Raw genomic sequence first — 13410 nt, 5'->3', positions numbered from 1 at the left:
GAGGAGTCAGTGGTTAAATCCTGCACCAGGTGCTGACTCTCTGTATTATCACCAGTGGAACAAACAGACAAACCACAGCAGTTTACGCTGGCATACTGTCTAAACCAGCACCTTCAGTCCCGAAAAATGGAAACTTTCAGAGCAATTCAAATGCAGGCATTTTCATACTAAAGAAATATTAAGTTCTCAACACTTCAAAGCCTGGGGAAAGAGAGTGCCTGGAGTCTTCCTTACTGCTGGAAGTGAGACACCAGGACCTTCCTGGAGCGAAGGATGCCCGAGTACATCAGGAAGGCCCACCAGGAGTCGGTCCAGGTGGCCCGAGGCTCAAGTGCTACTTTTGAAACAGGAAATGACAGCAGTGTAAAACTGCTGGCCAGAAGCATTTTTGTATTAGAGGTTTCTTCCATTTTAACTACAATAAGGCCGCAGGGAGAGTATTAACTTGATGACCTTTCCGGGCATTCAAATTCAACACAAACGGCACCTGGGTGCCTTCATACTGTAGGAGCTATATATTAACCAGGAGCTGTGATTGGCCAGCACCCAGCTTAGCCAGCACGCACAAACACAAACCCCACCTTCCAGCTTCCCGGCACTAACCCGGATCAGATGTCAATCAGGCAGGTCCCTGCAACTTCTGGCTTGGGGTTTCTTTGGCCTTCCTGCAGGTAAACAGCCACTTTATGATGCGGGCGTTCCTTTCTACTACAGAGGTGGTGCTAGGCACCTGCTCCAGGAGCTCCTCTTCTTGCAACCCCTCCTCGCTGTGCCTGGAGAAGCTGCTATCAGAAGTAGCCATGCTCACGCTACGGACTTTGAATGTAACACGGTCGGATCCGGCGGAGAAGTTTTCCCTCCCGAGAGCCTCCACCACGTCAGGGTCCAGGCCACAATACTGGAAGAAGGTGTCAGACTCAGCCCTGGCGATCGAGTAGCGGGAGCTGAGATCTGACTGAGAGCGCTGCAGTCCTTTGCTACGCGACACCCTCAGCTCCACGCTGGAGCGTCCGACAGGCACCCTGGGAGCCACTTCAAAAGGCAAGGCTGGGGACTCCATGGCCACTACAGGGGCCGGAGGTAGTAACACAGAGGCTGGTTTGGCGGCTGCTGCCTGGCTCGACTTAGTCCAAGTGGCCTCTGTTTCCTTCGTCTTATCCTCATCCGCCACTCCGGTTGTCTCAGGGGCCACTGCCATTTTGTCCTTGCCAGACCCCAGGAAAAACTTCTTCATCAGTCCCACTCTGGAACAATCTGCCTCTGACCCTCGTACGAATTCACATTTCTGCCGATAGATGACCAATGAATCAGGTCTCAGAGGCTTTCGAGCGATAGCCCTGCGAGCTATGGGAGCTGGGGTAAGAGCCGAAGGGATCGGGTTGCCGGGCTGCACTCCGGGAGCCTCAGGGACCCTGGGTTCGGATACAGGACCCCGGCTATGTCCCAGTGTGCTGCGAACATACTTGGCGCGGTCCGCTGCCAGTCTCTCCACAGCGCTCTTGTTCGCCCGCTGCGCGGTGCGTGTGTCCTCAGCTGCTCTGGGGTCCCCGAGAGGTGGCCGCATTCTGGCAAGCGAGTCCAGGGTTGGCAGGGCGCGCATTCTTGCTGTACTCGAACCCACCAAGCTGGTGTCCAGCAGAGACTGCTCCTGTTCCGGCGCCACCCAGCCCAAGTCCGTTCCGAAGTCCGCAGGGGGCGGGGAAACACGCCCTTGGGCCCCTCCGCCCAGATCCGGAGTTGGCGCGAGTCAGAGTGGCTGGAAAGGTGAATCATTCCGGCGCCAGCTCGCTCCTCCCACCCCAGGACTTGAAGCCTCCTACACCTGGTGTCCCCGCCCCCTTGTCGTTTGGTTTCCCCACAACCCCACCCCCAGCCTCCTGTCCCGTGTCCTAGAACTTGCTTCCTGCCTACTACATTCAAACATTACTGGATCCAGAAATACTTCAGCTCCAGGCACTGCTCCCAAACCCTCTCCTCTATCCCACCGTCCCCCGTCCCCCGACCCCGTACTCCCTCTTCTGGAAGGTGGGGAAGTTTCACAGGGTAAGGCTGCGAGGGACCAAGGCTGCTTGCTCAGCGCCAGGCATCTGAGGCTTCCTCCCAGATCTCAAAGTCTTTGAGGACTTTCCTTAATGGGGGCTCATGATTCCAGAGATAAGGGTCAGAAAGAAGCTTCCCCCTCCCATCGCGTGCCACTTCTCTCTCTCTCTCTCTCTCTCTCTCTCTCTCTCTCTCTCTCTCTCTCTCTCTCTCTCTCTCTCTCTCTCTCTCACACACACACACACACACACACACACACACACACACACACACACGCAACCTTTTAAATCTTAAAGTGATCTCATTACATTTGAAAATTTTCTGTCTTATTTCTGTAATTTCTATGTACTATTTGGAGGAAATAGGGTACGAAAGAAAAGAAAACATTTGCCGTGTAGAGATTAGTCTGGGCTGAAAGAACCCAAGAGCCATCTAAGACCTGACTTAAATCCAGATGTCGTTGGCTGATCCTGCAAGTCTCATTACTGTTTTTTGGTTTTGCTTTTTGTTTTGAGAAAACCTCTAACACCTGTAAGCATCAACGCAGGTGACGAGAAAACCTAGGGTTTGCCAGCAAGGGAGATCAAACCAAGAATGCGAAAAGCTTAAGAAGATATTTCCAAAATTCCATCGTTCAAAAAGTTGGACAGAAGACCGAACACATCTGCCAGACAAGTGAAATGAGCACGTTATCGCCTTCTTGGGGGCCAGTCTCGGGTCAAGCTGCAGTTCCACGCTCTGGACACACAGTTGCAGGCTTTAGTCTAATTCTTTCTGGAAACCAGCTTTGAGTGCGGTTGCACCACAGGAGGGGTACGGAAGCCTTGCTAAAAAGAGAGGAGCATAGCAAGTACGTTTAATGAGCCAGGGGAGAACCACATGGAGAACCAAGTCAGCTGAAAATCGAACTGTCCACGTAGCCTGGTTGGAAATGAGGAAATGAGATACTGGGTTTTCTCTCTCTCGTTGGAAAACAGGAGGGTACCCAATAACTTATGAGGCTCAGAGAGAAATAAAGAAAACGTGAGACAGGAGACCCAGAGTCTGAGTACCTAGATTAGGTTGCTTTCTCTGAGTCAGGAGGCCTAGCAGGCCAGATACTGCACACCAAGTCTGGTGTCTAAATCAGAGGGAGCCGCTCATACTTGAGGGGAGGGAATCCTTGTCGCTCACTCCTAGCAAAGGCAGTTATGGAAGGGCTACAAGAACCCATGCCCTTCTCATTTCTGAACTGGGCCTCACCATCACTAACCGCATGTTTTTGGAGAGGTTGGAAAGGAAGCCGACTTCCCTTTTTGGGTCTTTGTTTTGTCCCCTGTTGATCCTGTTTCCGGAGTTTGCAAAAGTCCATTCCCACTCAGAAGGGCCGAGAGCTCGGATAGGCTAAGCAGGTGGAGGCGGGGTCTGTGCTCAGCCTCCTTAAGAATCTGAAACAAAACTATTGTCTGTATAAAGTACCACTCACTGTCTTCATCCTTTGGTTTTCTACTTAGTGAGATAGTGTCTTAGGGTTTCCATTACTGAGAAGAGACACCATGATCTAATCAACTCTTACAAAGGACAACATTTTGTTTTTAAAGATTTATTTATTTATTTCATGTATGTGAGTACACTGTCATTGTCTTCAAACACACCAGAAGAGGGCACAGATCTCATTACAGATGGTTGTGAGCCACCATGTGGTTTCTGGGAATTGAACTCAGGACCTCTGGAAGAGCAGTCAGTGCTCTAACCACTGAGCCATCTCTCCAGTCCAAAGGACAACATTTAATTGGGTTTGCTTACAGGTTCTGAGGTTCAGTTCATTATCATGGCAGGAAGCATGGCAGCATCCGGGCGTGCATGGCACTGGAGGAGCTGAGAGCTCTACATCTTGTTCCAAAGACAAACAGGTGAAGACTGGCTTCCAGGGAGTTAGGATCAGGGTCTCAAAGCCCATGCTCAAAGTGACACACTTCCTCCAACAAGGCCACACCTACTAATAGTGCCATTCCCTGGGCCAAGCCTATTCAAACCACAGACGGCTTATGAAAAAAGATCTGCATTGGGCACAGAGCAAGTTTTCAATAAATGTTAGTAATAGTGGTTATGAGTTAGTTAACTATTTCCCTTGCCACTATGTTTACTGAATTCATGTATAAACTTGAACACTTTCAAACAGTTACCCTCTCTAGAGTTATTTTTTTAACACATTGTTATTAGACAAGATTAATCATGCTTACTCATAGTTTTTCATATTTTAATATAATTTACTGGAAATCGGAGTTGGAGTTGCACTGGCAGAATTGGAAACTATTCTTATTACCCAATGAGGAGCATGAGCTTTGAAGTTATCTCCTTCCTAGTATCCACCTCAAAAGCCCCACTTGCGAAGAAATGGGTTAATGCTCTTATGAGCGCTCACCTTGGTTCATCTTAGAGAGGTGTTTAGAGCAGTTGGATAGTCACTGTAGAGAAAAGACTGTATTAGACTGTCCCGCGCAACCGTCTCGCCTGCAAGAACGACGCGGCACACAAAATAGAATCCTTCTGCGGTAAACTTTATTAATCTGGAAAAACCGGTACTTGCTTCACGTAACGAAAAGGACGGGGAAAACCAAGAGATCCAAGGAGACGAACAAGACGAACAAGCTCCACGAGACGGCCGAAAACCACGAGGGGAAGAGAGGAAGAAGAGGGGGAGAGAGAGAGAGAGCTATCCAGCTCGCCCCCTTATAAAGGGATCAGTCCTTGCTTTGGACGCGGAGCCCCCTGATTGGTTGAAACTCACCAGGCCCTATGACGCCATGGGAAGAGGCGGAAGTCATGAAGCGGAAGTTACCCAGCCTGTGCGCACATGGCTTGTTTACTGCTAACTCCAGCCAGATATCAGCGCCATCTTGTAATGGCGAATGCGTGGGAATGTGTGGGCGGCGCCCCACAGCCGGATATCCGCGCCACCTTGTAATGACGGAAGCGTGGGAATGTGTGGGCGGCGCCCCACATCAGACATAAATGCAGCATCGGGAGGCCCGTCAGATAAGGCATGATACATCTATCATTAATGGAACATTTTGCAACCATTTACAGTTAGCTTCCCCCAGCCCTTAGATTGGGAAATAGTCCTGGCGTTCAGCGTATGTCCTAGTACTCTGGGTCCTGAGATGGTCCAGGAGTCTGTAAGGTAATAGATCTGTCACAATGTACTTGTCCTATCTCTTATGAATATGGCATAGTAATAATGCCTTTGGTAATAATGCTGTCACAATGTACTTGTCCTATCTCTTATGAATATGGCATAGTAGAGTAGTGTAGATGCCAGTGACATGCTACGATGTCTTACCAGCGAGTGCCAACAAAATCTGCTTTCAAATCAGGTCCTATTTCAGTGTAGCAAGAATAGTATAAACCATAAAGCAAAATTGTATTAATTAGACTGTCTAGATGGCCCAGATGGAAATGGAATGCTCTAAACAAAATGCTCAGCATCCTTTAACAGTTAATGTAGTCACAAGAATAAAATACTTGGTATTATATAACATAACCATAATTATTTTGTTCTTTTTTATTAATCATAATTATAATTATTAATAAAAAAAACAGAGGAGGCATTTTAATTTATTTGTTCAAGGTACACATTATTGAATTCACATGTTCTAAGGTTCCAAGTCTAATGTTCTGAGAAAATAGGGACAGAAGAGAGCTGCCCAAGTTTTCTGATAAAGGTGCTCTACTACATTCCACATCAGCAACACTTGATGACGGGTTTAGAAAATATATATATATATATATATATATATATATATATATATATATATATATATATATATATATATATTATTGTAAGGAATCATAATATAGTAAATGATAATTATAAAATTATAGAATATAATTCACCTGATAAAATACATTGACTATGCCATCCAGTAAATGGGAAAAAAAAAACAGAAACAATTGTAGTCTAAGTGCTTCAGAGAAAGGCAAAATTGTCCTCACAAACAATCTAATTGGAGAGATTGCTCAGTGGTTAAGAGCACTGACTGCTCTTCCAGAGGTCCTGAGTTCAATTCCCAGCAACCACATGGGGGCTCACAACCATTTGTAATGAGATCGCATACCCTGTCCTGGTGTGTCTGAGGACAACTACAGTGCACTCATATACATACAATAAATAATTCTTTAAAAAATTTGACATAACTATCTCAAAACCTCTAAGATGAAGTTATTAGAATGAACAAGAAATACTAAAAGAACATCATTCACAGTAACCAATTTGAAAATGTAATAGAAAAAAATAATCAACACATAAAAATAAAAAAAGCACATGTGATATATTTAATATATTTTGAAAACAGCAGCTATTGTACGAGGTGTGGTGTGTTTTCCTGAGCAGATAAACACATCTTCTGGTACACAGTATGCAGCTATTGGTCAAATCATATGCCTTTCTCTTGGAACCTGTCCATAAGGACCACCAGAAACAACCTGTAGGCAAGGCCAGTAGTGTACCTGTAGAGTTTTACCTCAAGGGTATATTAACTCTCCAGCCCTGGATCATGACAGTTAGTATATTGATCATCTACCTCTTCCACAAAACATCATATTGGTTTACAGTATTGATGACATTATGCTGATTGGACCAAGTGATCAGGAGTAGCAAAAACTTTGGATTTGTTTGTAGCATGTATGTACATTAGAGGATGGGAAATAAACAAAAGTTCAAGGGCCTTCTACTTCAGCGAAATTTAGTGGTATGGACATGCTGAGATCTTTTTCCTAAGGTAAAAAATAAGTTACTGCATTTGCTCCCCCACACCACCAAGAAAGAAGCACCATGTTTACTGGGTCTACTTGAATTCAGGAGACAGAATATTCCTTACTTGGGTGTGCTATTTCTGCCCATATATCAAGTTATTTGGAAAAGTGCTGTCTTAGTCAGGGTTTTTATTCCTGCACAAACATCATGACCAAGAAATATGTTGGGAAAAAAAGGGTTTATTCAGCTTACACTGCCATATCGCTGTTTATCACCAAAGGAAGTCAGGACTGGAACTCAAGCAGGTCAGGAAGCAGGAGCTGATGCAGAGGCCATGGAGGGATGTTACTGGCTTGCTTCCCCTGGCTTGCTCAGTCTGCTTTCTTATAGAACCCAGGTCTACCAGCCCAGGGATGGCACTGCTCAAAATGAGCTTGGTTCTCCCCTTGATCACTAGTTGAGAAAATGCCTTACAGTTGGATCTCATGGAGGCATTTCTTCAACTGAGGTTCTTTTCTCTGTGATAACTCCAGCTTGTGTCAAGTTGACACAAAATCAGCCAGTACAACTGCTAGCTTTGAGTAGAGTTTAGAATGGGGGGAAAACTCTTCAACGGGTCCAGGCTGCTGTGCTCAAAACTTAGAACATATGAGCCAGCAGACCTGATGGTATTTGAGTCATCACTGGAAGATAGAGATGCTATTTGGAGCCTTTGGCAAGCCCCTATATGTGACTCACAAAAGAAACCCTTGAAATTTTGGATAGAGATTTTACCGTAATCTGCAGACAAATATTCTCTCTTTGAGAGAAAGCTCTTGATCTGCTATTGAGTTTTAGTGAAAACAACATTTGGCACCAGAACAGCAAGTTAGCATGTGAACATGATAAACTGGGTGTTAGCTGGGACCCTTTAACACAGTTTCTCATGTTGTACTGTCTCACAACCATACGATTATTTTGTTAATACTTCACAACTGTAATTTTACTACTGTTGTTATAAATTGTAACATAAATATCTGATGGTCTTAGAGGAAGGGTCATCTAACCCTCCAGAGGGGTATTGACCCATGGTTGAGAACCACGGCTTTAGGGCATCTCTTAGTTTTACTATGTCCTGTGACTAAAGTTAACAGGAAACTACAGCAACCTAATCCAAGCAGCTTGACAAATGAGACAGATTCTTCAGGAAGGAGAGTGTGGATCACTCGTCTAGGAAAAGAGATCCAATAAGGCGTTTGCTAAGGTGGAGAAAATACAGAATGGGAAACAGAGGGAGGTAGTTACAAATGCCAGCTAAGCCTATGTGACCAACTGCAGAAACAAGGGTTATAACTGATATGAGTGTTTCTGTCCTATTTTGTTAAAAACATGTTTGTTCAGACATTTGTATGTTCCTTTCTCAACTTCTTTATCATACAATGTAACATCAGTTAAGAGACTCTCAGTAATTATCATATCGAAGTTAGAGATACTAAAATAGTGTCTGTCAAGGAACATTACCACCCAGTCTAAATTTATCATGTGTTTTTGCTTTTTCGAGGGAGGAATAGTTATATCATGTTTGGCATAATTATGACCTGATTAAACATGTAATATGTTTGTGGTTGTACATGTGATAGTTACATCATGCTAGGCATAATCATAATTATAATCTGAATACTGTTTTTATTTAGGGTTTAAGCATGACATAAGGACATAATATTATGTGTCAAGTTGATAGGGGAGATGAATGTGTGATGATTATTCTTAGTTATCAACTTGGCTACATCTGGAGTTAAGTAAAACCAGATGACTGGACACATATGATAGATTTTTTTTTTTCTTGATTGAATCATATGAAATGAGAAGACCCACTACTAATCCAGGGTTTTGAGGTGGAAATATGTACATTTAATATGACTACCTCTTCTGGAAGCCTATATAATGAACATGTAAGAAGTAAGGTAAATGTCTCTTTGTCTGGCATTAGAGCTTACTTCTTTGGGATTCTGGGCTATACTGAAAACCAGTTGAGACTTCCAGCCTTGTGGACTAGCAACAATGTTTAATTATATATAAGTCAATATGTGTAATTCATTGCACTAATGGACCGAAAGAAATTACATAATCATATCAACAATACACAACATTCCTTTGACAAAATTAAACATCCTTTCATGATAAAAGTAATGGGTAGGTTAGGAATGGAGGGAACAAACCTCAATATCAAAAAGGTTGTTACGAAAGACATGTAGCCAACATAATTTTAAACAGAAAAAACCTCAAAGCATTTTCACTAAAATCAAGATAAAGACATCAACTCTCTCTACTTCTATTTAAGATAATGCTTAAATTCTCAGCTAGAACAATATGTTAAGAACAGGAAATAAAAGTGATACAAAGAGGAAAAAGGTAAAAAAAAAAACTCTCCTTTTGTAGATGATTCTATGTATGAAATTCTGAAGACCCCACCAAACGAGCAAACAAAACTCTTAAAATCTATGAGCCTAGCCAACAAAGAGTTAGCATAAAAAAAGGCATATAAAGACAACAGCCTTTTTATATACCAGCAGTAAACATACTGAAAAGAGAAACCATAGAAACTTAATCAAGGAAATAAAAAACCTCAGCAATGAGAATTTTAGGATACATAAGAAGGATATTGAGGATTTCCTCACTGAAGGATGGGAGGGCAACTCATGTTCAGTGTTTGGAAGAATTAATGTAAGAATGACCATCCTGCCCCAAGCACAGATTTAATGCAACCCCAATAAAAATTCTAATGCCATTCTTTGCAGACATAGAAAATAAACTAAGGATTTATACAAAAGTATTAAAGTTCACAGAGATACAGTTATTTGATTTAGGGGCCAAAAATGCACAGTGGAGAGAAGACACTGTCTTTCATAAAGGATGCTGGGAAAACTGAATTTCAACATGCAGAAGAATTAAATGAGATCTTTATTTCTCACCCTGCACTAAACCCCACTGCAAATGGATCAAGGACCTCACCATAAGACCTGATGCTCTGAAACCCTTAGATGAAACATAAGCCATGTGGCTTATGTTATAGACACAGATGAAAACTTTCTGAATAAGACTTCAGTAGCACAGGAGATTAGTCAAACAATCAACAAGTTACATCATGAAAACAAAAAGCTCTATACAGGGAAGGAAACAGTGAGGTGAGTGACTAGGCAGCCCACAGAATGGGAGAACATCTTTGCTATTCATCTGACTGGGGATTAGTATCTAGACTATACGAAACACTAAAATTGGAATGTGAACAAAATAGATAACACCGGTTAAAAATACTGTAGAACTGAGTGGAAAATTCTCAAAAGAAGAAATAGAAATGGTTTGGAGACACGTTAAATGGTGTTCAACATTCTTAGACATCAGGGAAATGCAAATTAAAAGTACTCTAAGGTTCATCTCATACTAATCAGAATGGTTGTCATGGATACAAGCAGCAAATGCTGGCATAGATGTGGTGAGAGGGGAGTGGTTATACAACGTTGGAAGGCATGTAAGCTAGGGTGGCTGCTATGGAGATTAGTCTGTATGTTTCTTAAAAACAAGGCAAAACCAAACTAGAAATAGAGCTGCCATATGACCTGATACACCACTTCAGGGCATATGCCCAGGAGAATTTATATCTAATAACAGAGATACCTACATATCTGTGTTCATTGATGCTCTAGTCACAGTAGCTAGCAGTTGTTACTAATTTAGATGTTCATAAACAGATGAATGGATGATATGCTACATGTGCATAGTGAAATGCAAATTACTCCACTGTGAAAAATGAAATCATAAGATTTGCAGGCAAATACATGAAATTGGGAAAAACTATACTGAACGAGGCAACTTGTGCCCAGAAAGGCAAATAGTATGTTACTGCTTATATATAGATGCTAACTTCAATTTGTGTGTGTGTGTGTGTTAGACATATTAAAGGAGGGATTATAGTAAATTATAGGTAAAATGAAAGTATAGAAATGGAGTACTGGGGGCAGAAAGACTCAGGCAGGAAACGGGGAGTGTTTATGGGTGAAACGGGGGAAATTACGGGTGGGGTGGAGGGATAACCAAAAAGAAGCATGTAGGAAAAGCCATAAAGAAGCCACTGCCTTATACATCAGAATAGGAGGGGCGGGCTGTGTGGAGACGAGGATCAGAGGGGTTGAATTATTGACCAGGGTGGAGCACAGCAGGAAGGGGAGCAGGAATAAGCATCTATGAGGAAGCATAGTTAATATGTTAATAAACCCACTGGTTAATCAGCTAATTTCAACAACCCACTAAAAACCAAAATCAGACGTTACCCTGGGCTCTAAGTCAAAGTGAAGTTCCCAACATTTTCTGGAGCGTTTCCTGACCTCTGGAAGCTGTAGTTCCCCGGTGGCTGCAGAACTCACCAGAGATGTTTGTAGAGAAATCTAGAAAGCATCTCGCTATCAGGTAGGGTGCTCAAACTTGTTACATTAGTTCCTGTGATTGAAATTGCATATTTGAACTTCGAAGAAGTGAGAACTTCCAAGTTAAAGAAGTCTATTTAATTTTGTTTTTGGAATCACAAGGAAGGAAGGTGCTTGTCTGTGTGTATTCTATAACTGTCACATGATAAAAGACCAGTTAGGAAGAGAAGGCTCAGTCTGCATATATACCCTTTAATGGTTGGGGTGGGGCAGAGAGGGGAGGGACCATAAATTGAGGATTGTATTTTCTGTATGTTATTTCCTCTTTGAGAAAGACATGCCAGTTTAATTCATCTTAGCTACTGGAAGACAAACATACTTATATTTTGATTCAAAGCTAATTTCCCCCTACTGATTTCCATAAACATATGGGAGAATGTGTCAATTAGCCCCTTTATAAAAACTTGCTATATTATGAGAAATTTTCTTCTAGTGACTCCCTTTGATGTTTTCTTTTGGTACGTATACATCAGTATGAGTCATCTCAATTGCCTTTCTCTGAACTCTCACTAGTTCCTGGGTTAGTTTTGTTTTGTTTCCTTAGGGTCACTCTAAGGCAACGCTGAAATTTATCTGAAAACAAGAGCAAAGGGGACAGAGACTGAGGGGACCAGAGTGCCCTGAGTCACCACCTGAGTTCTGACCTCCCCAGGCAGGTGCTGGAAGTGGCCCAGCATCTGTTTCCAGCTCTGCGGGCTGCACTTACTTTGGATTAAAAACTCTCATAGCCACAGATGGGCACTGAAACAAACATTCTTGGTCCTCACAGACTTTCCCCAATCTTAAAAGAAGCGTCAGTATAATGTGACCAGGAACTCTGCGTGCTCAGCATTACATACGGCACTTCAAGTGGTGACATTTTCACATAAGACAAAGAAAACATTGGTGGAAAATTTCAGTCATGCATTCAGTAAACATAAATTTATACACGCAATTGGCTGCTTACACATTACCTAGACTTGTTCTCAGGGAACATGTCATTACTGGTCCATTTCTGGGACCTGACTGTTTGTCCCTGACTGTGTCGGTAGATGAAGGAAAAACAATGTCAGAAGAAGGAGTCTCAGCACATGTCCCCTAGTGGGCACACAGAGTCCGGTTGTCTTGCCCTTGAGTGACATCAGTCTCTCTCTGAATCAAAGATTACCAAATTCCAAAACTAATTTTATAATCAAGTTAGTAATTAAACAAAAATCAAGCAATTTTTCACTTTTAAAAGAGGCATTTTCTGAGATCTTTGAAACACGTAATAGTTAACTTTACATTTGGAAAGTTTACGGAAACTTTCATTTTAAAAAACTTTATGTTGGTTCTTGGTTAATTTCTTATTGTGGATCTCAGTCCCCTTTCATTTCTTCCTTCCCTCTAACCTGCCTCTGTCCTTCTACCCTCTCCGAAAACAGAAAACCAATCTTGTTGTGGAAGCTGCAGTGTGCCTCACTGTGGACACACTTCTTTGCCTGCAAACGTTCATTGCAATGCGTGGTTGAACTGGTTCAAGGCCCCTGGCTTCGGCTACTCTACCAATGCTGGACCCTCACTGGGGCTCCTATGGGATACCGTGTTTGTTGCGCTGTGTTATGGAGACCCTGTAGGTTTGGATCTGTAGGACCAACCCCTTCACACACTCCAGCAGCTCATGGATTGTGTAGATGTTGGGGTGAACCAATTCAAATCCCTAGATCTGGGCCTGAGAGGTATCTGGGCCTGGTCACCCTGCCAGGTCTCCTGCACCCACACACTCCTGCATGCTGGACTGGCTCCTCCGTCCATGCCATCAGGGCCAGCTCTAGTATGCTGCCCCGGTGAGGTGCAGGCCTGCTCTCCCAAGTGCCACAGCAGGTAAGGGATGGAACCTGTTGTCCAAGGGAGGAGATAAAGGCACCGCTCCTCATTCCTGCCACCATACAGCAGAAAAGTCTCAGGGCCAGCTTTCCCATGCTCACACCTCAGGGCTGGCCCGTCTGTGTCCCTGCCACCAGGGTCAGCTCTATTGTGCTACCCAGGTGAGATGCAGGGTCCTCTTTCTTGAGGGCTACAGCAGGTGAGGGGGCAGGGACAGCCCTCCCACTTTGATGACAGCTCTCCTGCTTGCTGTAGGTGTCAAAGGAAGGAGACTGTGCAGGAGTGTCTCTATCCCTCGTCCACGCCACTGCGAAGGAGGTTAGTGGCGGT

At 43.4% G+C, this 13410-nt stretch overlaps 1 protein-coding gene across 1 annotated transcript; it reads right to left on the bottom strand.

The window, feature by feature from the left end:
• Positions 1-619: 619 nt before the first annotated feature.
• FAM110C (family with sequence similarity 110 member C) lies at positions 620-1600 on the bottom strand (the record flags this gene model as incomplete). The annotated part of the gene is made up of 1 exon (XM_080920041.1): positions 620-1600. One exon carries the CDS (start codon positions 1598-1600, stop codon positions 620-622), a length of 981 nt encoding a protein of 326 aa, XP_080776167.1.
• Positions 1601-13410: the final 11810 nt, after the last annotated feature.

This window comes from Micromys minutus, assembly GCF_963924665.1.
Source record: "Micromys minutus genome assembly, chromosome: 1".
NCBI classification, from domain to species: domain Eukaryota; kingdom Metazoa; phylum Chordata; class Mammalia; order Rodentia; family Muridae; genus Micromys; species Micromys minutus.
The sequence above is the reverse complement of the archived record's forward strand: the minus strand, read 5'-3'. Positions and strand labels throughout refer to the sequence as shown.